General features: G+C 46.7%; 1 protein-coding gene across 1 annotated transcript; it reads left to right on the top strand.

Moving 5' to 3' along the window:
• The first annotated feature begins 16,331 nt into the window (after positions 1-16,331).
• Positions 16,332-21,712, top strand: RTP3 (receptor transporter protein 3). The gene is made up of 2 exons (XM_004760803.3): positions 16,332-17,088; positions 19,739-21,712. The coding sequence occupies exons 1-2, from the start codon at positions 16,934-16,936 to the stop codon at positions 21,015-21,017; spliced, it is 1,434 nt and encodes a 477-aa protein (XP_004760860.2). The 5' UTR covers positions 16,332-16,933; the 3' UTR covers positions 21,018-21,712.
• Positions 21,713-25,050: the final 3,338 nt, after the last annotated feature.

The raw sequence follows: 25,050 nt of genomic DNA, 5'->3' as shown, positions 1-25,050 counted from the left end.
TCCAGGACCCAGCTGGAGTTGCAGGGAGCAGAGACGGTGGTAGCAGAAAGCTCAAGGGCACAGACTGGTTGAGCCAGAGGAAGGTGGTCCAGAAGGTGGATTCAGAAGGATTCTGCTCACTGAGCTACAGGCTTTGTTCTGCCAGGTCCCAGGTTGCAGCTGTGCTCTGGGTCCAGAGCAGCCTACCCCCGCCGTGTCCCTGGGGCTCCCTGCTAGGGAGCGGGAATGAGCAGGAGTGGGGGTGGTGGGGTGAGGAAGGAGGCTTGGTGGGAAAGTACAGGATGTCCACTCACATTTCGGTCTCCACGGAGGACCGTTGCTTGCTTAGTGTCAATCACAGAGATGCTGAGGTCACAGGCAAGGCCAGTGGGGGTGGAGGTCAAGGTTCCAAGGACCCAACACAGCTCCTAGAGAGAGTTATGGGTCCTTCTCAGAGAAAAGAGGTCGCAGAAGGTGCCCACCGCCCAGAAGGCCCTCCGGCCACAGCCTTCCCCGTGCCCAGCCCCTCCCCCAGATTTTACAGAACGCACCCCTGCTGGCGAGCTCCCTTGCTCCCCGTGGGTGTTGGCAGTCACACTTGGAAAATGACAACTTCTTCCTCAAAAGGTCAGGGCGCATTGTGGTCATGCTGATAATTTGTGGCACATTAATTGTGGCTATTATTGGCTAGGAGTGGACACAAAGGCCCAGTCAGGTCGCTGTCCCCCCGTCCTTGCCAGGACCAGGGTCACGGTGTGTGCTGTGGCTGCCCATGGGAGATGGGCTCAGGTGCACACTGGGGGCTCACTTCGCGGAGGAGGGAGCTGAGACCATGGGCCGAGTAGAAACTGGGAGACCTTGCGTATAAGGCACACGAGGACCACCACTGCCCACACAAAGGCTAAGTAAGGAACTCAGGAGACAAGGTGTCCTGGAGAACTGTCCTTGGAAGCTTGAAGGTCTGGTGCAGCCCTGGGAGAGGAAGGACAGGGAGGCGAGAGGAGAGGGCAGCAGCCTGTCCTCTAGTAGTGACAGGAGAGAGCACTGTGAAAGGAGCAAGAGCGCGTCTGTGCCCAGAAACCCCCCTCTCCTGCCCGCCACACTTCAGACCCCTGCCCCTGGGGCAGGGACAAGGAAGCTCTCCTGCCTCCTGACCCACGGCGGGGCCCTCGTGCGCTGAATGGGAGGAAGGCCCCAGAGACAAATGATATCAAGTTGGGGGGGCGATCTCAGGGCGGTCACCCAGAGCTTGAGAGTGACGCAAACCGGCCACAAGATGAACGACCGCCTTCAGCTTCCAGCCCTGCGTGGGCCTACAGGAGCAGCATTTCCAGTTACCCAGTTTGAACCTCAGTTTTCTCATCTTTAAAAGGGGAGCAATGATCTCCAAGGTGGCGGTGGGGATTCGATCATTTATCTTTTTAAAAAGCTGAACGTGGTGTCTGGCCCAGTAAGGCAAGGTGGGTTCCAGTCTTCCTTTCTGTCCTGCCTGCCACCCACCAAAGCTGCTAGTGCACTACGATCACTGGGTATGTGTGATGGAATGAATGATCACTGGGTATGTGTGATGGAATGAATGAAGGAGAGAAAGGAGGCGGGGGGGGGGGAGGGGAAGGGGGCCATGCAGGGAAAAGGGGACAGTAGATAGTAGGAATGCCAACCAATACGGACCCTCCCAAATTCCGCAGAGGGCATTTCCTGGGAGGTTCCAGGCTGAGCCAGAATCCCCAAGACCAGGGATCCCCCGTACCTACCCTCCACCCCACTGCACCCCGAGGGCCTATCAAAGGCCTGAAAACTTTGCCGAACTTTCCAGGGGGACACCTGCTTCTTCCCCTCCATCACTGGCCCCAGGGGACGAGGGCCTGAGTGACGAGGTCCAGGAGGCCGTCTGGTCTGCTTTGTGGAAGTTTTCTACAACTGTGCGCTGTGTCTCCCTTTCTTCCTCTCCCCCTCCCCCCTTCCTTTTCCTTTCCCTCCTCTGCCTCTCTCCCCACTCTCTCTAATTGATCAGACACCCTTCCCCCAAAGCAGAGAGCTGTAGACCCTGGAAGCCCCGGGCCCCCTGGGAAGGGCAGCCACAACGTATCTCTAGAAGGACAAGCAGAGGTCCTGTTCCCAATGTGGCAGCAGAGGAGTTGGAGGAACTGGCTCCAGCTCAGCCAGTTCCCTGACAGTGGAGAGGAGGACCCCGGCAGCTGGCCACCTGCTCTCCTTCCCTGGGGCTCAGACGCGGCCGAGGGACTCCTGCCATCCCTTCACTCCAGGGGCATTTCTCCAGCCCTTGGCTGGGCTGGCAACACACCAGCATCCCTTTCCTCGTGGGGATACTCAGTGGACAGCGAGGTGGGAAGAGGCAGCTAATATCAACATCCGAGAGCAGGCACGTGACTGGAACCCTCACAAGATAATCTCAGGCATATGAAACAGGCTCACAGTTTCATCTGAGCACAAATGCACCCGAATCGGGCTGCGCCAAGCCAACAGTGCCCAGGAGTCCTCCGGAGACCGGCACGAGAAGCCAAGTCAGGAATTGTTGAGTGGCTGTAGTTTAAAGGCCCACTGGCTATTTGTGAATGGTCGTCCTTATCATTTTCATTTTGAAACCTTGAGGCATTTATGGGCTTAGATTTTGGATAGTGTAGGTAGGGGCCCCCCAACACAGGAGCTACCTCGGACTAGCGGCCTCCTTGTCTCTAACAATGCTGCCACCAGGGTTCCCACAGCGTGTCCCCCCCCCATGCTCACTCAGCATCTCCTTCTGCCAGGAGGGGTATGACAGATCCTGGGGCTCACAGCAAATGGGGTGACAATAGGCTAGAACGCTGGTCTTCTCAGTCACAACTTTGTGCTCTGCCCCTAAGAAGAGCTGAGGGTCTATTCCCTGGAAACAAATCTAGCCTACCCAGAAGAAGATTGGTGGGACCGAACCAAGGCTCACTTCCCTGAGTGGGAAGTCTCTACATGTATTACTTGGAATTCTTCTGGAAAGATTTATCTTCCCTTCTTACTTTTCATTTACTCGGCCATTATGAATTCATGTATGCTCATGTTCTACTTTGGATTATAATCCCATACCATGTTACTTTGTGGCTCAGACTGCTCCAACTTGGGCCATCCAGGAGCTCGGGCAGGTTGGTCCAGGAGTCCCTTTGACATGCCCCCATCTTTCTTTTTTTTTTTTTTTTTAATTTAAAGATTTTATTTATTTATTTCACAGCGAATGCAAGTAGGCAGAGAGGCAGGCAGAGAGAGAGGAAGGGAAGCAGGCTTCCTGCTGAGCAGAGAGCCCGATGCGGGGGCTTGATCCCAGGACCCTGAGATCATGACCTGAGCCAAAGGCAGAGGCTTTAACCCGCTGAGCCACCGAGGTGCCCCTGCCCCCATCTTTCTGATTTTTGAGCCCTTCCTTACCTTTCTGGCACTACAAGATGCTCCCGGCTCATCTCGTATTTCGTCCTGCTGTGTCCCAAGGTGCCCTCACTCCTTTCCTAGAGAATGATATTTAGAAACTAAGTTGTAAGGACTGAGTGTGCTTGTTGCTATCAGAACCTCTTGGCAGACAGGGCTGGGTGGGTGTGTGTATGGGGAACATACCTAAGTCTGTCCACAGACTGACGCTGTCTCTTTATCTACCCATCTGTGCAGACACGAGCTCCCTGCGGCAGTCTCCAGTTCTAATCCGGCCCTCAGGATCCATCCTAGCCTTCCTTCCCGTGCACCTGCTGCTTCCCTCTGCTATGGCGCAGACAACCTGGCCCACCCTTGTCATCCTTGTATTTACTTGTTCAAGCCCGGCACACCTGTGAAACAATGTGAGGATGGCACTCCTTTGGGAGCACCTGGGGGCTCAGTCGGTTAACTGTCTGACCATCGGCTGTCTGACCTCGGCTCAGGTCTTGATCTCTGGGTCCTGGAATCAAACCCAGCACCAGGCTTCCTGCTCAGGAAGTCTACCTCTCTCACTCTCACTGCTCGTTCTCTCTCTCTCTCTCAAATAAATAAAATCTTAAAAAAAAAAAAAAAAAAAAAAAAAAAAAAACTGGCAACCCCTCTGGGAAATGAATCTACTAATTAGAGTATGATATTTGCAGATCCTTTCATCTATAGCCCAACCGTGTCCAGGCCAAACGCTATTTTCCAAAGTTAGTGGGATGGGCGCCTTGTCCCCCTAGCCACGTCAGTGTGGTTATGTCACGCATTTGTGCAAAATGTGTGTCCCTCATAAAGCAGAACTTCCCGGCCCTGGATGCACCCTTCAGCATTCTTTACAGCGAGCAAGGTTATTTTAGAGTAAGTTTTCTCGGTAGAGGGCGCCAGAGGGACGTGGCGGGAGGAAGGTGCCGTGCGGCTGTTTGCAGTGTAGGGCTGGGGAAGGGCAGGGTGGATGTGAGGACCGGCATCCAGGCTACACCGTGATAGCCTGGGTCTGGTGCTAATCTTTTCTGCAGCCCTCTAGCTCGCAACCCGGAGCCCTGCACAGCCTGCCTGACCCATGCGCCTGCTGTGTGCTGGTGCCCAGACTCCCTCTCCAAACCTCCGCGTGGTCTGCGCACAGTGACCTGTGGCCCCAGGGTCATACGCTCACCTGCAGCCCAATGTACAAGCCTCCATGTGGCCCAGGCACTTGGAAGGCCTCCTGTCCCTGCCAGTGCCAAGGACACATGGCCCTTTCCAAGTGTGTCCTTCCTTGAGCTCTCCTTTGGCTCTGCAGCACTCTGTAGTCTTGTAGTCTAGTTCACATTTCTTTATCAGCTTCTCTGCTACCCTAGGAACACTCCCGTTGGAAGAGAAGGTTGGCCTCAGTCCAAAGGAAGGAGACCTAATTTAATAAAGCAGTCAAATGATGGCACCTTGGGACCAAAGCCAGTGGAATGGTAAGTGCAGACTCGGGCTGGTGGTCTGCCTCTGGGCTGAAGGCAGGAGCCGCTGGTCTGGGTAGCCTCCCACTCCCCAATCCCAGCCTTAAGCATTCACTAGGAGCTCAGCCGTGGGGGCACAGAGCAGGGCTCCCTCCTAGGTGCCTCTCCCTGGCTTTATATATGCTGGTGAGAGTGTGTCTGATGTTCCTGGATCAGGTGGGTTCCTCTGTGTCAGGCTGGTCTCAGGGACAGGCTAAGCACAGCTTCTAGTAATACGAGGCAGGACCCAAAAGGAAACCAGGCTCAGAGAGACCCCAGGGTCACACTTAACTTTCTCTCACTTGAGTCCAATGCATTTTCTGTTCCCTGTGCTGCCGTGGCACCCTTCGCTCAGAGATGCTCCAGCAGCATTTAGAAGCATGCATGCTCCCTCCCCAGCCCGAGATGGAAACACTGTCCGGGACCATAGCAGGGGCAGCTCATGACCCCAACACAGCCATCGGCTCTCCAAAGACCCTGAAGAAAGGTCTGAGTCAGAGCATGGGGACCAGGGACACGCCAAAAAGCACAACTTGGAGTCCTTAAAGAGACTCTGTAATGCCTCCCTCATCTGATGTCTTTGTGCTTTTAATCTATTATAAAATACTTTAGACATATATGAATACGGAAAGATTGAATAATCAGACGACTTGTAGCTTAAGAAATGGAATATCATCAATACAGACAATGCCCCTACATGCCCCTCCTTGACTGTCTCAACCCTCCCTTATATTTGTGAATCTTCTTATGCCTAACAGCAAGTGAGTGATTGTCTATGTGACATAGAGTACCGTTCTACGGTTCTGTTCTTTATATAAGTGGTATCACACTATATTATTCTCCAACAACTTGAATTCTTTGCTCAACGCTATGATTGGAAGATAGGTCCCTGTTGATATAGGTAGTGCTAGGTCAAAGGCAGCAAGGCTTTTCCTGTAAAAAGCCAGGTAATATGTATTATAGGCTTTATGAAGCAAGAAGCAAAAATGAGGGTATTATGTACTTACATAACAAGAAGGAAGCCAAATTGCCACAAAACTTTTATTGATGAAATTCAAACTATAATAATAATAATAATAGAATGGAAATTGTAGTATAGGTCTAATAACAAGAAGACTGAAATTCTTTTTGATTAACATCAAAGTTAATGTTTCCTATTGCAACTGTTCATCTTAATAAACTATTCTTGGTTCTTCGGTTGTACCAAAACAGGTGTTGGTCCAGAGTTGGCTGCAGGTGTTAGCTTGCTGACCTCAACTCAAGTTCATTCATTTGTACTGCTCTATAAAATTCCACCGGATGGGGGTGCCTAGGGGGCTCAGTTGGTTAAGCCTCTGCCTTCAGCTCAGATCATGATCTCAGGGTCCCGGCATCGGGCCCTATCAGGACCGCTGCTCAGTGGGGAGTCTACTTCTCCCTCTTCCTCTCCTCTTTCCCTTGTGCATGCTCTCTCTCAAATAGATAAATACAATCTTTTAAAATAAATAAATATGAGGCACCTGGATGGCTCAGTCAGTTAAGCCTCTGCCTTCGACTCCGGTCATGATCTTAGAGTCCTGGAATTGAGGACGGAGTAGGGCTCCCTGCACAGCATGGAGTCTGCTTCTCCCTCTCCTTCTGCCTCTCCCTCCACCCCCACTTGTCCTCTCTCTTTCTCTCTCAAATAAGTGGATAAAGTCTTCGAGAAAGAATAAAATACAGGGGCACCTGGGTGGCTCAGTGGGTTAAAGCCTCTGCCTTCAGCTCAGGTCATGATCTCAGGGTCCTGGGATCGAGCCCCGCATTGGGCTCTCTGCTCAGGCAGGGAGCCTGCTTCCTCCTCTCTCTCTGCCTGCCTCTCTGCCTACTTGTGATCTCTGTCTGTCAAATAAACAAATAAAAATGTTAAAAAAAAAAAGAAGAAGAATAAAATACATACATACATACATAAAAATTCCATTGGATGACTCTAAAAATTCATTTCTTTATTCACAGGGGAAAAAGGAGTTCCAATTGTTTTGATATTAAAATGATGCTTCTATAAATAATCTGGTTTATATCTGTGCACTACATGTGTAAGTGTTTTTCAGAGTAGTATACATAGAAGTAGAGTTGCCAGTAGTTGAAAAGGGCATGTAGATTGTTAATACTGAACTGCTTTCCAAGGTGGGCGTTCTAATTTCTACAAAGACTGGCAGTGTATATGTATACCTGATGGGTTACGTGTTTATAAACACTTGGTATATCAATGTTTCCAGTTTTGCAAATCTGGTTGGCGTGTGATGCTTTGACTTTCATTTTCATTTCTGGATTACAGGTGAGGTTGAATATTTTTTCAAATGTTCATTGATCTTTCATGCTTTCTCTTCTGTAAATTGCCTATTCATACCTTTTGCTTGCTTTTTTAATGAGTTGTTTATATTTTTCTCATTGATTTGTGAAAGTTCTTCATATAGCGATTAACTCCTTTTTTGTTCAGGTGTGTTGAAAATGCCTTCTTCCATTTTGTGGCTTTTTCCTATTTTTAAGAGTGTCTTCTAAGGAATAAAGTTTTGTTAGATGTATAGTACATTTTGTTATATGTATAAATTGTGTGTCTTGTTTAAGTATATACTTGAAAAGGTTTTGGAAATTTTGCTCTTCATATTAGGTTCTTAATTTACAGGAAAGTAAGGCAGGGATTTGAATTTATTGGAAAAATGGATTAATGGCTCTACCTTTTCCTAATAATCTTTAGGGGTATCTTTCTCTTATATCTCTAGGTAGGTTCACAGAACTTGTAGAGTTCTATGAAAAGTCCTGTAGGAGTTTTTATTGAAACTGCACTGAGCTTTTAGATTAATTTGAAAAATACACATTTTTATACAGATTCATCTGACCTATGCACATGATATAGTTCTCCTTTAGGGTGAGGGGTATTTGGGTCTTTTTAAAAAGTCTTTTATAAAATTATAGGATTTTTTCATAAACGTTTTAACATCTTTTGTTAGATTTATTCCTAGTTCCCTAATTTTTATTGTTATTGCTTTTTAAAATGTCACTTACAAATTTGTTTTGTTGTTTTCTAATGGTTTGTTGTTAGTGCATAGAAATGCATGTGATTTTGGTCTATGCATCCTATATGTAGAAACCTGTTGAACTCTGAATAATTCTCATCATTTATCTATAGATTCCTTAGGGATTTTTTTCCCTACCTATGTAAACAGTCATACTGTCTATGAATAATTGCAGTTTTTCTCTCCCCCTTCCCAATCCCTGTAACCATTTTGTTAACAACTTATTGGGCTGCATTACAATGTTGTAATACAACACTGATTAGAGGTCCCCATGTTAAATGATGGTGGTGTACTTGTCTCATTTCTGAATTTTTAAGGGTAAACGTCTATTGTTTCACCTTATGGAATGATTTTGCTGTAGGGTTTTATTAGATACTCCATCAAACAAAGTAATTCCCTTCTAGTCCTAGTTTGCTAAGATTTTTTTTCTTTTTGTCTTACATGGATGTTGGATTTTGCCAAACACTGTTTTTTACTGGGTTTTTAGATTTGTTTTAATTTTTTAAGGATTTTATTTATTTGGGGCACCTGGGTGGCTCAGTGGGTTAAGCCTCTACCTTTGGCTCAGGTCATGATCTCAGGGTCCTGGGATCCAGCCCCTGTAACGGGTGCTTTGCTCAGTGGGGAGCCTGCTTCCCCCTTCCCACACCCCACACCCCCGCACTGCCTGCCTCTCTGCCTATTTGTGATCTCTCTCTCTCTCTCAAATAAATAAACAAAATCTTTAAAAAAAGATTTAAACAAAGATTTTGTTTATTTATTTGAGAGAGAGAGTAAGAGAGTACAAGTGGGGACAGCGGGCAGCGGAGGGATAGGAGAAGCAGGCTCCCGGTTGAGCAGAGAGGCTAACCTGGGGCTCTATCCCAGAAATCCAGGATCATGACCTGAGCTGAAGGCAGATGCTTTTTTTTTTTAAGATAGTATTTATTTATTTGACAGACTGAGATCACAAGTAGGCAGAGATACAGGCCAAGAAAGAGAGGGGGGGGAAGCAGGCTCCCTGCTGAGCAGAGAGCCTGATGTGGGGCTCGATCACAGAACCCTGGAATTATGACCTGCAATCCCAGGACCCTGGAATCATGACCTGAGCTGAAGGCAGAGGCTTTAACCCACTGAGCCACTCAGGCATCCCTGAAGGCAGGTGCTTAACCAAATAAGTCACCCAGATGCCCCATTTGTGTTTGTTTGTTTGTTTGTTTGTTTTTTTAGTATATTTTGAAGCTTATATGTTAATATAGTGAGCTACAATAAAAACTTTCTATTAAGGCATTCTTGCGTTCCTACCATAAATTCAACTTGATCGAGATACATTTTAAAATACATTGCTAGATTGCCTTTGCTGGGCTTTTTGTTATTTTGTGTGGTTTTTTAAAATATATATATATTAAGTTCTTAGATGGCATTGGCTTATAATTTGTCTTCTTGATTGTTTTTTTAAATCAAGGTTATAATGTGCTAATAAAATGAGTTATCAAGTATGAATTCTTTTTCTATACATGTAAAAATATTGTGTAAGGTTAAAATTATCTTTTCCTTGAATGTTTTATAGCACTCACCTAGAAAACAAAACTAGGTCACAACTTAGATCCAGTTTTTGTAGTTTTCTTTAATAATTACAGATATTTTAAGATGTTAATTATAATGTTTCATAATTTTAACAAGCTATTCATTTCCTCTATTTCTATTATTTTATTTTAGGTAATATGTATTTATTTTATTTAAATTTATCATTGTAAAGTTCTCCAAAGTAGAGATGAAACATAGAATTGTCCCACATGTAACTGAAAAAGAATCAATACAGAAAATATATTTTTAAAATTCCAACAAACCAATATAAAAAGATAAACAACTCAGATTTTAAAATGAGGAAAAGACGTGACCAAGTACTTCAGAAATGAGAATATCAAATTGTCGATCAACATTTTGAAGAAATACTCTTATTTCAACAATAATCAGGAAAACATGAATTTAAGTCATTGGGAAATATTTTTACATGGTCACTAGAAAATTTAAATTTTAAAATTATGACAATATCAAGTATTGATGAGTAATGGAGTAACTGAAAAACTCATAAACTTTCCCAAACTGGGGAATCTACTGAGGGTTAACATATGCATACTGACCACATATTTCCATTCTTAGTTATACACCCAACAAAAAGGCATACAAAGGCACAAAAAAAAATGTGGCTAAATATATGGATAGTTTCATTATTATAAGCAAAAACTGGAAACAACTCACACAGGCAACAACAGCAGTGTGGATAAAAAAACATTGTAGTTTTCATTCACTGGAATATAGGGGATTAAGAATCAATAAATTACTGCAGTGTGAAATAGCATGGGTGAAACTTATATACTATTGGGTAAAAGAAGCATTAAAACATAAACTGAGACACAGTAACATTTTTCAAGAATTAACTTCAGCATACACCAGTTGAAATCAGGCAGCTCCAGACCAAAAGTAGCAGCTAGGTGTGCTCCACCCACAGGAGTTAGGGAACATTTTTTCCTAGAGAAGACTCACAAGCCAAGCAAGGAAATTATTTCATTGGCTATAGCTTACACAATAGCCTTATTGGGAAAGTCTGGTTGGCTATGATTGGCTGTCCTTAAGTTTCATTTTCTCGGGTTCTGATGCATGGATTCTGACCTAGGTTTCAGTTTGGTTACATAAGCTACCAAAGCTTTAGAGCCATCTCCATCTAATGGCCTCCTTTAACTAAAAAAAAGCAAAACAAAAAATACATCTAGTTTGATTCTGTTTATGTGACATTTTTAAAAGACAAAATTTTTTAAAATAGAGCTGCACACACACGTGGTAATTATTACACCAAAGTTAAAGGAGAGTGGTCACTTCTAGAGAGCCCCAGGTGGCTCTTAGAATGATGGTGTCGACCTTCAAAATTTAACAATGAAGGTTACCTGATGAGTTTATTCAGGAATAGCAAAGAATCGCAACTCAGGACGTGCAAACTATGGTGACCAATAGACAAGTCCAGAGAACAAGGGAGGAGAATATCCATTTATAGGAAGAAAGAAGGATTTGGGGAGGGATTGGTTTGAACAGAAGGTCATTGGAGGAAAAGGAGAGTTGGAAGAGGTGGTAGCCTCTCATTGGCTGCAGGCAAGCACAGCTCGCTCTTTCTGAGGGATCAGGAAATATACCTTCTTCTATTCTTTCTTCGTGCAGGACTATGTAGGCTGTGAGAGTGGTCGTGCATGAGCGCTTTCCCTTCATGGCTTCTGGGCTCAATTTTTTTTTTTTTTTAAGTAAATATGGGTCTCGAGCTCATGACCCTAAGATCAAGAGTCCCCCATCTACCAAACTGAGCCAGGTGCCCCTCCCCACCCCCACTACTAACTCAATTTTGAGTAAGATTTCCTTTATTCATTTTCACAATAGCAATATTCTATTTTTTGAACTTGGAGGTATTTACACAAATATTTGCTTTATAATTACTCACTACCCTGGTATATATGTCTTATTCTTCTGTCTGTATATTGCACAACAGATTTTTTTCCCAAAAAAATCTTAGAAGCCAGGATAGATATGAATGGCATAAGGAAGGCCCTCATACCTATTTTCTTAAAATATGGTCTGAACAAGGGGTACCTTTTAGCAGTATTTAGGACAACAACAGTGACTGCAATTTCAAAAAAGATTTAGAATAGGATAAACGAAATATATCCGAGATTAAAGTGGACTGACTTCCCGGGACCAGTAACAGTGGACTGGGGAGTGTGGCGGTGACCTGTTGGCTCCTCTCCCACTTCGCTGGTTCCCTACCTAACCAAACACTGTAAAATGCCTTTCGCTCTCTCTGCAGTGTTTTATTCCTTTCCCAATCAGTCAAGAACATGGTTAAAATCCCCTTTATTTAGCCTTAATAGTTCTCATTTTCATTTTTAAAAATTGTGAAAAAATTTTTGGTTTGTTTGTTTTACTTTAAGACAATTTACTGGAACTGGAGATGCTCCTTTTGGAGTGAGACTGGAATTACTATCAAGGAGGGATCTAAATTCTGGGCGTCACTCACTTCAGCCTGTAACAAGTGGGACTGCCGGTCACCCATCGCTGCCTTCTCTTTTTCCCTTCGCCATGAAGCTAGAACTATATACTGGGGGGAGAGAGGACACAAGCCCAAACTTGAATAAGTTGAACTATTACGCGGGAGGGTTTTGTTCCTTTACATAGCTGGATCTAATCTCAACAGCGTGTACTTCAAAACAATGGAAGGGTCCTGCTACTCTTACTCGTCTAACTTGGTCCGAAATGAGGGATCTTGGCCTGGCAGCCGAGCAACACTCCCCCGAGCAGCTACCACTTCCGCCTCTCTGCCCCTCGGCCCCGCCCAGCCCACGCCCTAGCACACTTCCGGCCCCGCCCAGCCGCGCCCAAACACACTTCCGGCCCGCCCCTAACCGGCTCTGGTTATCGCGAGACTTGTGGCCTCCCCCACCTCCGAGAGCTGGCGGAGCTCTCTTCCAAGTGACAGTGAGGGACGCGAACCGCACCTGCCGTCCCCCACGAAAGCAGTCCCATTTAGCAGCCCAGAGCCAGCACCAGGAACCCCGATTTAAATTCGAGTTTCAGATGAGCATGAATCGACTCCTAGTATAAGATACTAATTGTACTGTAAAATGCTCTAATTATATTTATTATTCGTTGTTACTGAAATTGGAATTTAACTGGAATCGGATTTTAATGCAAATCCAAGTGAAACTATATCGTGGGGCAACCCCACTTGGGATTGCCGAGGCCAGAAGCCAGCTACCCGGATACCTTGCGGCTCCGTACTCCACTTAGGGCGCCCTCTGTGCACCAGCCTTCCTATAACACCCCTTTGTGGATGCCTGGGGGGAGGTGCGGCAGGGCACCAATGTAAGACGGTTTACTAGCAATGTATATTTTTTTAAAAAATAACTATATTTAACCCTTTTTTCATCATTAGCAACAAATTTGTTTTTAAAAACAAATTTGGGGGACGCCTGGGTGGCTCAGTTGGTTAAGCAGCTGCCTTCGGCTCAGGTCATGATCCCAGCGTCATGGGATCGAATCCCACATCGGGCTCCTTGCTCGGTGGGGAGCCTGCTTCTCCCTCTGCCTCTGCCTGCCATTCTGTCTGCCTGTGCTTGCTCTCTCCCCCTCTCTCTCTGATAAATAAATAAAATCTTTAAAAAAAAAAAATTTGGAACTCAAAAGATGCGGCACGAGAGGACAGAGTCTGCGCAGTGAGGATCACTGCCCACCCTGGGGGTGGGGGGGTCTCCATCCTCGTGGCCTCAAGCACCTCTGGGCACCGAGCCAGCTTGTACACCTTCCCATCCAGAAGTTAAGGGCCTCCACCTGAGCTGCCCCACGTGCTGCGCCCCGGAAGAGACTTCTAAATCTTTAGAGGCCGGCGCAGGCTTCTAAAGTCACAAGGTCTCACGCTGATTCTGGACTGTTCATTACATAAGCCCTGGGCCAGGCAATGAACGTGAACTCCGGGGTGAAGTTCCGTCAGTGAACAGATAGCCAGTAATGGAAACGTGTCATATAGAGGGCAAGTCGCCTGCTGGGTTGAAATAAAGAATTCTCTGTTGAATAATAAAACCAATGGTTCAAACAGAATTTGCCCAAGTCCCAAGGGTGGTATAGGCTGTCCTTAGGAGTTGGTGATGAGGAGATTGATGGGGGTTTTATCAGTCTCTGAAGGAACTAAATGGGTTTATGGAGTTTTGGTCTGGTCTGCTTTGGTTTTTGCTCTTGCAGTCCCCACAAGGACAGTGCAAAATCAAAGAAAAATAGTGGAAGTCATTTTAATTAAACTTGACTTAGCAATTTCCTTGGGGAATAAGATCTCAGAGGTTCGAGTGTAGTCAGATTTGAAAGAGAAGAGTCTTATTTTGACCTAAATGCTCTTAAAGCTAGGACTCTAGGTGATTTCCCTGCATCATCCTTGACTCACTCAGCACAACCATTCCTTTCCTACCTCAAGGCCGAGACAACAGAGAGCTTGAGTGGACAGATCAGACAGCCGAGATCACAATGTAAAATCAGACCTCTCACTCTCGTACCCAAACTCTTCACTGGTTTCCCTTCACACTTGGAATAAAATCCTACAAGGCCCTGCAGCCCTCAGCTGCATCTCCAACCTCATGTACTCCTTTTCTGCTTACTAAATTCTGGCCACCCTGGTTTCCCTCTTCCTCCACGGACACACCAGGCCCACTTCCACCTCTGGGCTTTCACACAGGTTGTCCTCTCTGATCTGACGATTCCTCCCCCCCATGTACATGCTTGGCCCAGTCCTTCACTTCAGACAGGTCTTGGTTCACATGTCATCTCACAGGGCAGCCTTCTATAACCGCCCACTTAGAGCCGCTGTCCCTACTGCCACCCTGCCGGTGCACCCATGCCATTCCTCCTTCCAGACCCTCGCCATGCTGTTTTCCTCCATAGCGCTCATGGCTACCTGACATGACATTGAACATTTGCTTGTTTACTGGGTCATTGTCTTTCTCCCCATTGGAATAAAACACAAGCTCTGTGAGGGTAGCCTTTGTTTTATTGGCCACCATAACCCTAGTGTCTGGAACACAAAAACGGAGACTAATAGGGGGTCTGTCAGCACCTTGTGATGTCACACAGATGATTTCCTGTGGGACTGATGAAGAAACTGCAGAAACTTGACATCTCATTTCTTGGATCACCCTCCTCTTCCCAATCTCTACAGGATGGAGCATCACAGGACTGAGCCCCGGGACCTCTTCGTTCTCTAGATCAGCTTCATTCTCTAGACTAGGTCTTGCTGCTGGGAGAGACCCACGAGCACCTCAGGGGAAAGGGATGATAAGGGATTTCCAGAAGGAGCCAGACTGCTTTTGGCACAGGACTCGGAAAGCCCTGAGCTGAAGATGGAGCGGACTTGCTTTCCTAGAATCTATCCACCACTCCCCAGGGTCCAGGTAACGGGGTACATTAGAGAAAAAAGAAATTACACTCTGAAATGGCTGGATTTACAGTTCCCGGTGCATTCGATCAGTTGTAACCACCAGTGCAGAAGCCTGGCTGGGAAGAGAATGACACTCCGATCTCTGGGCCACAGACAAGACAGGGCTAACAGATGGCCTGCAGATTTGGAAGGGTCTTAGACTAGAGTTAACGGCACTAGTCATTAGCAACTTTCTGGACAAAAACTGGATAATGGGTGAGGGCAGGGCTCAAAAGTGGTTTAGTTTCACCAAGCCAGCTCTCCCCATGGAAGAATGGGGAAGAAAGACAAACCACTGAGTAGACAAAGAAAAACGCAGCCCCCCAGCTCTTTTTTTTTGGGGGGGGGGTGGTAAATCCCATAAAATTGCCAAGAACACTAAAATAACAAACACTGAACCGTGACTCCCCAGGGAAATGCAGACTTAGTTCCTGCCAGCCTCTAGCAACAACATTTTGGGCCGCTGAGCAATCCATGACCTTGCATCGTTTCTGTTTAAAGACACCTTATGTAGTAAGGAATGTTCGTGTATGAACTTGCAGGGAGCAACACTAGAACTCATGCCTGAATAAAGCTTACCGAGCGCACGCTCTCTCCAGAAGGTACATCCCACTCTCCTCACCATTAGGCACACTAGACCGAACACTAGGCTTTGGGGCCACTTGAAACAAAGAGATCACCAACAAAAACCACGAAAATCTGACAAACGTGGCACAAATAGGTCATGAAGAAGACACTTGTTTTCCGCACAGGAACTGAAACGAGAAGGCTTGTTTGTCTTGTCCAAGCTCCTCTGCGCCTGTCCCAAGTTTTCCGACGCGGCCCCTTCCCAGCGGCAGAGCCAGGGCCCAGCCAGTGTTCAGAAAGAGCGATAGCAAGTGTCCCTAACCCTGCTGGGAGGAGAATGGCCTCTGGGTTAGAGGCCTCTGGGAGCTATGCGATCCAGTTGTACAGAGACCAGCAGAAACAGGAAGCAGAGAGCCCAGAACAGGGACTTGGGGAGCAGTGCGGGCCCACCGTGGCCACGCCCTTCTCTGCATCTCTCCTTCCCAGGCTCAGGCACTGGGAGCCCAGTGGCTAAGGACTTCCAAGTGTTAAAACAGAAAGAGCTCCTGCAACCTCTCTCTGACGCTTCCAGTTGGCGAACGGAAGAAGAATTAGGCACAACCAAGTCAGCTGCAAGAGAGAGAGCAGGCCACAACCGTTGACAAGACCGAAGCCCCAAGCAACTCCTCAGTCTCACTTTTATTAGATAGAAACAATAACCCACAGAAGAGCCGAGGAAGGTCAAACATCAGTCACCTGTCTTGTGGACAAACAAGAAGGCGGGTAAAGTTTATAGTTAACCAAGCACATTCAAAGGACTCATCTAACTAACAACAGGCGCTTTGGGGAGGAGGAAGAAGCGACAACAATAAAGGGAAGCAGGCGGGGTTCCGTTCTGCCCTGAGCGGGCCGGGCGGTTCGCAGCTGCTCGGCTTCCAGGCAGCAGGCGGCATTCTGCCCTGCGCGAGCTGGGCATCCCCAGCTGCCCAACTTCATGGTCCTAGATCGTCCTTTCCCCCAAATACCTGTTGCCAGTATGTGTTTTTCTTAAGGCCGTATCTAAATGTGCTTGGTAACTAGTAAAATCCTCCGGGGGTTATAGTTGAAGTAATACATTGTTCTGAGGGGCAGTTGCATCTCCATCATTTCCAGAGGCTTCTGAGGTAAAGAATGTATTCCGGGTTACAGGCAAGTTATCTGCTGATCCAATCCAGAGTCCGGAGCTTTCCCTTGGTCATATTTTATTGGATGAAACCATGCATTCCGTGTCTTTGGAAATTCCCGGTGGAGGAGGCTAGCGCTCGCTAGTCTGCTGAACTGAAAGCCAGATTCAACTGACCTTCGTCTTTGAGGCAAAGACCTGGTCCACTGGCCCAGGTCATGTACACAAAGGCGGGTCCCAGCCCTTTAAAGTAGGAAACCACGTGTCCTGCTGCAGACGTGTCAGAGCCTCCCCGAGATCCTGAGGTACGCAGCTGTCCACACAGCGTACCATGAATCAGGACACGGAGCTATGGAAGCAAGTGTTCCAGGAATTAATCCAGGAAGTGAAGCCAAGGCACAAATGGACCCTGACAGAAGACAAAGACCTTCTTCCCAACAGCCTGGAGCCGGGGTGGTCACAGTACCAGCAGTGGGCCTTTGCCAGGTGAGTGGGGAATGGGATGGTACATATTCCAGAAAATTCTTATTTTTTCATTACCGTGTATCCTTGCTCCTTTTCTTGTTCTATCCCGTGCTTGCACATTGAAGACTACAGGAAATACGGTGCCGATCATCCAGAAGTTTTAGCTTTATTTCAGCGAATCCCAAACAGCAGCAGGACTGGGCACCAGTGTTGGCTGCATCGGGGGGCAGGGAGGAGCTGCAGGACAGCTGGGTGGGCAAAGTTCCCTACCTGTGCTCCCTGTCTCCTGGGGACCTGGGGCTATGGAGCGCAGGAGGGAGAGGCCCTGCAGGCTGAGGAGGCCCTTCCAGGAGAAGGCAGAGGTTAGCGTAGCTGAGCAATATGCAGAAACCTTGCCCCCTCTTCTCTGGGCTGATGGATCCTTTTAAACCAAGACTCTTGGGGGCGCCTGGGTGGCTCAGCCATTAGTTAGGCGTCTGCCTTCGCCTCAGGTCCTGATCCCAGAGTCCTGGGATCCAGCCCTGCATCAGGCTCCCTGCTCAGTGGGAACCTGCTTCTCCCTTGGCTTGTGCACTCTCTCTCTCTCTGTCTCTCTGAAATGAATAAATAAAATCCTAAAACAAACAAACAAATAAAAAAATAATCCAAGATGCTTGGAACTCATTCAAAGCCTTACCCTGTTTTGCCCAGGTGAGGAAGCAGAGTTCCAAGGGTCAGGGATGGGGCTGCCCATGCAAAGAGGGTAGGAGCCTGAGACTTGGTGTCTGCCCATTGCCCTCCTCTCTGGGGAAGGGTCTGGGCAGAGGAAGCAGAGCTCTCCTCTCCTTGTGGCCCACGGCTTTCCCAGGCCAGGAGCTGGCACCAGGAACATCCAAGCAAAATCTCAGCCCCGCCCCCACCCCCCACCCTGCTTTTTTGGGAGAACCTTGAACTCTGAGCTGGCACATGAACAGGGTAGTACGACCCAGAGACAGAGGGTTGGGGACAGCAGCTCAGGAGAGCAGAGGCCCCCTGTGCACAACCAACTCTGAATAACCCCAGCAATGTCATCTCTCTCATGGTGGTCAGAGCCTCTCGTCCTCTTCCCTTCATTTCATGGCCATGCTCACCCTGTGAGGTGTGGCTGGAATCAAGCCACAAGAAGGAAATCTTGACTGGCTCATTCTTCCCAGCTCCCTCCAATTCACTCTCCCATGATAGGTGAGGCTTGGCTGCTAGAGCAGAGAGACCTTGAAATATCAGTGTTTTTGACCCAACACACTGTCCCCAGGTTGTTGAGGCAGAGGAAGAGGAGTTGGAGGGTTTTCCAAGAGCTTCCGTGCCAGATTTGGAAGTAGCATATGTCATGGCCCGCATCCCATCAGGCAACCAGTCATATTGACCACCCTCACTGTGAGGGGATTGGGAAGCGAACGGGAGTGCGTGGATAATTTAGTGAGCAGGAATTGTCCCTGCCATTCTGCAATTTCTGCCTCTCCCGTGATTCCTGTCCTCGGTGCAGCCATGTCCTTGTGGGCCTTCTTCCCCCCTCTCTCCATCTATCCTGTATTTGTCCAAATATCTGAGCTCAGGAAATCGCCCTCTTCCCTGCATAGAAGGGAAGGTGTGAGGCCAGGTGCACACAGAATATGAGGTTTCCCAGGCTACCTTGAGCAATGAACTGGGTAGGAGGGGGAGCAAGAAGAGAGAGAGCTGGACACTGTGATCTCCCCATCATTCTGACGGATTGGGCACCCCTGGACAATAGGGCAAAGCAATGCTTTTCCTCCAGACAGTAGACCCTCCTTGATCTGTGGGTCTATGACTTACTGTCTTAGTCTGTTTGGGGAGGGAGGGGGGCACGTAATAAAACATAAAGTAAAGTAAATTAAAATAATATAAACACCAGACTAAACACAACAGACACAACAGAAATGTATTGCTCACTGTTCTAGAGGCTGGAAGTCCGAGATCAGGGTGCCATCTGGTCTGGTGAGGGTCCTCTTCCGGTTTGTGGACGGACTTCTGTATCCTCACATGCTGGCAGGAACTGGGGAGCTCTATGGGATCTGTGTGATACGGGCACTAATCACATCCACATGGGCTCTACCCTCATGACCTAATCACCTCCCAAAGGCCTTCTAACATCATTACCTTTGGGGCTTCGGGTTCTGACCTGTGAATTTGTGGGGAGACACCAACTTTCAGACAGTAGCACCTACCAGCACCCACTTGTGCCATCTGTGGATTTCAGTTCAGAGCTAGTGGGGGCTAGTTTAATAGCTACTGTTGCACCCATAGCCTCTGACCCACTTCAGTCCACATTTGAAGAAGCCTTGGTTTGGGTTCAGGAGCCCAGAGGTCTGGTCCTGCTTCTTACACCCACCAAGTCTCTGCACATGATGGGTTCCAGCATGCACCTCATCTCTAGCCCCATCATGTCAGATTTAGAAGGTCCCTTCCAGCACCAAGAGCTTGTGGTCTGCTATTTTCATGACAGACACCTGTGGATCCCAGGGCATGTTGGTGGCACAGTGGAGATAGGAATGAGGGGCTCGCTAACGTCTTCCCCACCAACCTCGACCCCAGTTGAGTCATGTCTCTGTTGTTGGGTGCCCCTTTCTCCCTCTGGCCCAGCCCACAGCTCGGCCATCCTGGGCCAAGCTGAGGGTCTTGTCTCCTGTCCTTACAGGTTCCAGTGCTCCTTGTGCTCTCGCAGCTGGGCCTCTTCTCAAGTTCAGGTTGTTTTCCACATGCACAAGACTAGGGGGAAACCCAGGGGCAACGTGAAGATGAGGGTCTTTGCCCAGAGATGTCAGAAGTGCCATCAGTCTCCATTTGAGGTTCCCGAGTTCACAAAAGAGAACATCTCCAGGATCCTGAACAACCTGGTATTCCGAATTCTGAAGAAATGCTACAGAGAAGGATTTAAGTCGATGGAGGAGATCCCTACCATTAGGGAAATCACTCTTGAAGGGCCGCATGACAGTAACAACTGTGAGGCATGTCTGCAGGGCTTCTGTGCCCAGAGTGGCTTCAGTGAGGCCGTGCAGTCACCAGTGTCCCCATCACTTCCTGCCATAAGCTCACCTGCTCTTGGGACCACCATTCCCATGCCCTTTCCCAGTAGAAGTGGCACCACAGTGGACACAGTGAAGGGGAACATCACCGTGGACAGAGTGAAGGGGAACATCACCGCCGACACAGTGAGGGGGAACATCACGGTGGACACAATGAAGAGGAACATCACCACAGATGCAGTGAGGGGGAATATCACTGCGGACACAGTGAAGAGGAACATCACCACAGACGCAGTGAGGGGGAATATCACTGCAGATGCAGTGAAGAGGAACATCACCGCGGACACAGTGAAAAGGAACATCACCGCGGACACAGTGAGGGGGAACCTCACGGTGGATACAGCGAAGAAGAACATCACCACGGACGCAGTGAGGGGGAATATCACTGCAGATGCAGTGAAGAGGAACATCACCGCGGACACAGTGAAGAGGAACATCACTGCGGACACGGTGAGGGGGAACCTCACGGTGGACACAGTGAAGAGGAACATCACCACAGACGCAGTGAGGGGGAATATCACTGCAGATGCAGTGAAGAGGAACATCACCACGGACACAGTGAGAGGGAACATCACCACCGACACAGAGAGGGGGAACTCCACAGTGGACATAGAGAAGTGGAACGCCATAGCAAACAAAGGGAAGGCTTTACCCCAACCCTGGCACCCTGGGTCCAGGGAGGCTGCAATCCTCCCCACCCACTGGAGCCCAAGAGCAAACACCCAACACCATGTGGAGACAAGAATCCAAGTCAGTACCCATAGCGAGGTGTTCCATCCCCACACAGCCCCGAATCCCAGGCGCAAGAACTTGAATGTTTGCTGCTGTTTTTTCATTCTGATTATTGTCGTGGTGATTGTCGTAGAGAGCATTCAGTGGACCTCCAAATGATGCCAAGTTCAAAGTCATGTAGTATGATCTCACGGATAGGAAATATCCAGAAAAGGTAAATCCAGAGACAGAAAGTAGCGTGGTGACTGCCAGGGGCTGTGCGGAAAGGGATTAATCTGTTATAGGGCTTTTGGGGGACAGAAGGTGTGTGGTGATGAAAATGTTTGGCATGAGACAGAGGGGGTCGTTGTACAATACAGTGAATGCAGTAAACACCATTGAATTGTTCATTTTAAATGGTTGATTTCGTGTGATTTTTTTTTTTAAGGGTTAATGTTAATTTCAATTCAATTCTATCTTGCCTAAGGGATGCTGAAATTCTGCTCATTCTCTGGAGAACTGAGACCGAAGCCTTTATGGCTCATAGAACCATTTGGAAATCTCATAAGACCTGTGGATCCTCTCTCCCCAGAGAAGCTTGCACAGACCCGGGGAGGTCAGCAGGTGGAGGCACTTGCAGTGTTTTCACTGGGCTGAAAGCCTAGGTCTCAAAACAGTGTTCTCCACAGCAGGGTCCACGCAGTTCAGGGCTGGGGCAGGACCCACATGGGGGAGACAGCCTTCAAACTCTGGTTCGTTTCTTTGGACTTTACTATTCTTTGTTGTATGGTTTATAACAAGCATTATTGTACTAGTAGAATGGTATTGTGACACAATGTGTAACTAAATAAACATACACCATCTGGAAAGTCATCCAACTGACTTTTCACTGACTTTTTCATTTTCAGAATTGAAACTTTATCCTCATTAAACTGCTTACATTTTCTCCCTCCCCCTTGTCCCTACTAATGCCCACTTTTCTTTCTCTATGAATAGGTCTACCCTGAGGACCTCATAGAGGTGGACTCATACAATATTTGTCTTCTTGTCACTAGTTTATATCACTTAGCATAATGTCCTCAAGTTTCATTCATGTTTTAGCATGTGACGGGATTTCCTTCCTTTTGAAGGCTGAATAACATTCCATGATATATATATATATCACATTTTGTCTACCCACCTGTAGACATCTGGGAGGCTTCTAGCTCTTGGCCATTGTGACTAGCAGTGCTAGGAACATGGATGTCAAAAGCTCTTTAAGACCCTGCTTTCAAAATACTCAGACCTGGAATTGTTGATTCTACTTTAAATTTTCAGAGGAACTGCCATGCTATTTTCCATAGCAATTGCATCATCTTACATTCCCACCAACAGGGACAAGTGTTCCAATTTCTCCATATCCTCACCAATAATTATTTTCTGGGATTTATTTTTTTTTGTTTTGGTTTTGGTTTTTAATAATAGCTACACCTAAGGATGTAAGGTGATATCTCACTGTATCTTCGATTTAGATTTCTAGAAAATGCAATTTTCTATGATGCACGATACCTCTTTCGAGGCAATATCAAAAATAATATTTGTGCATCTCAGCATAGATGGAAGTATTAGGAACACAACAGAAATGTGTGGGTCAGTTCTTCACAAACTCACTATTCATTTTCAAATATTTGGGCACAGTCTACCTATTTAGCAAACTCCAGAAGCTTAACATGCAATAGTAGACAAGACAGTTACAAACACATGCCTAAGGAACAAGCATGTCCAGCACCCATACGGAGCTGGAAGCTGAGTGACCAGTGAGGTAGGGAGGAAATGCTGAGTAGTTAATATAAAAAGGGGTTCTTAGTGGAAGGCAAGTCATCAAATGTTAAAGATGGGATCAGCCTTAAAAATCGTCTTCTGGGGGCACCTGGGTGGCTCAGTGGTTTAAAGCCTCTGCCTTGGACTCAGGTCATGATCTCAGAGTCCAAGGGGATCCAGCCCCGCATCGGGCTCTCTGCTCAGCGGGGAGCCTGCTTCCTCCTCTCTCTCTGCCTGCCTCTCTACCTACTTGTGATGTCTGTCAAGTAAATAAATGAAATCTTAAAAAAAAAAAAATCGTCTTCTGCTACTCTATATTTTACAGGTGGGTAAAAGGCGAAGTGATTTTCCCAAGATTATGTGGTGCGTTAGTAAAAGAGCTGGCCTTGCTATCCTGGCTCCCTGAGTCCCAGGGCTGATAAGCTTCAAGAAGAGACTGGAATGTGCGTGCATGTATGCATGTTTACACAATACAGACGCGGCAGATAGAGGAAGATGCAAAACATCTGCCAATATCCCCAGAAAGACTCTGTAGTATTCAAAGATAGGCTGGGACGGTGGAATGATTTGGAGTGTATCAATAAGGAAAACAAACTAGAGAACAAAATTTAGATCATGAGGATATGAAGGTGTTCAACGATCTGTGAACTCACTGAAGACTAGCGCCAAGAACTTTAATTTTAGGAAAGAATTGGAAAGTTCTTTAAAATTCCAAGAAGTGTTATTACATGATCAAAAGTTACTCTGGTAACGCATACTGCTACCGACAAGGAGGGTGGGAAAGGCTAGGCAACGTGCTGTCCCTAGGAATCAGGACTCGGGAAATGGGAATTATGTAAACCTACACCCGCCACAACACAGCATCTCTGAGCATGTTTCCTTCCCATTCAGGAGTAGTGAGAGATTCAAGAGATGCATTGAGGCAGGAAGGAAGGGAGGCAAAGAAGCAAAGACAGGAACTGATTTCTGCAGCTTACTGTTAGCCATTATCATTAAGTTACTCTAAACTTGGGGCACCTGGGTGGCTCAGTGGGTTAAGCCGCTGCCTTCAGCTCCGGTCATGATCCCGGGATCCTGGGATCGAGCCCCGCATCAGGCTCTCTGCTCGGCGGGGAGCCTGCTTCTTCCTCTCTCTGCCTGCCTCTCTGCCTACTTGTGGTCTCTCTCTGTGTCAAATAAATAAATAAAATCTTAAAAAAAAAAAAAAAAGTTACTCTAAACTGGTGTTTGGCAAGCGCACTTCTTGGTCATTCTAGAAACCTCCAGTCAAGAAATGTGGTGTGGTTCTTACTGGTGATTAAAATGCACTAGTCGATGATTTCACCTAAGTGTCTCTGCCCCTCAATGTCAGACGTCTGAAAAATGGGTGTAATAATAAGCTTTTGGGAACAGAACCTTTTTCTCCTAGGAATGACATTTTATTCATATTGCTGTAATGCTCATACATATATCCCACTATGGAAATTCCTTTTCCAAACTATGAATCAGTCCCTATGTACCGTGTAAAATTTTCAAATATCTATGATATTGCCACTAGGATGCCTTATAATCTTGCTGCATTTTTACACATACGTGAATAAATTAAATAGTATCTCTACACACATTATATTCCAATAATATATTGGTATGGGAAATTATATGACATGAAATAATGATGTATCGGTGCAATACTTTTTCCTTTGTTTAGGAAGGAAATGTAGCACCAATACAGAGTTTTTGCACAAAAGACTGGTTTTATTAAAATAAGTTTTACATAGGTCATGGACAACTTATGTGAAAGCCCCTATTTGTCCCTTTTTAAGATTCATTTTCCATTTGGCTAAATATAATGTATACATTGGCATGAAATGAAATTTCAAAATCACTTAAGTAATACAACTAATAAATTTCAATGCCATTTTTGAAGACTTGAAAGAATACAATTGTTGGAGGTTCAGCTAAAGTGATTTCTCATCTTCCTACTCTTTTCATCTCTTAACCTACTTCTCAGAGTTTGTTTATAACTTGAGGCAATCCTCTGCTGAAGCACTACCATATGGTTTTAGAATGCTCTGCTTGGTTTGCATCTGCTGAGGACAAAACACTGGGAATTATGATTAAATCTACCAAGACAGAATATGGAGGGTGTCAATAGTGGCCCCTTTGGGGCAGATTGTTGTTCAGATAAAAGAAAAAAAACACCCTTCGTTTCTTCCCCCAAAACCCAACTGTCTGGACTTATATGTCCAGTATGGCACCCCCCTGTGGCAATCCAAATTTAAATTTAATTAAAAATCCTTAATTAGGGGCACCTGGGTGGCTCAGAGGGTTAAAGCCTCTGCCTTCGGCTCAGGTCATGATCCTGGGGTCCTGAGATCGAGCCCCGCATCGGGCTCTCCACTCAGCAGGGAGCCTGCTTCCTCCTCTCTCTCTC

Source organism: Mustela putorius, unplaced genomic scaffold (genome assembly GCF_011764305.1).
Source record: "Mustela putorius furo isolate JIRA1106 unplaced genomic scaffold, ASM1176430v1.1 tig00000095_pilon_pilon_pilon, whole genome shotgun sequence".
Taxonomy (NCBI): Eukaryota; Metazoa; Chordata; class Mammalia; order Carnivora; family Mustelidae; genus Mustela; species Mustela putorius.
Note: the sequence above shows the minus strand (reverse complement) of the source record. Positions and strands in the feature narration are given on the sequence as shown.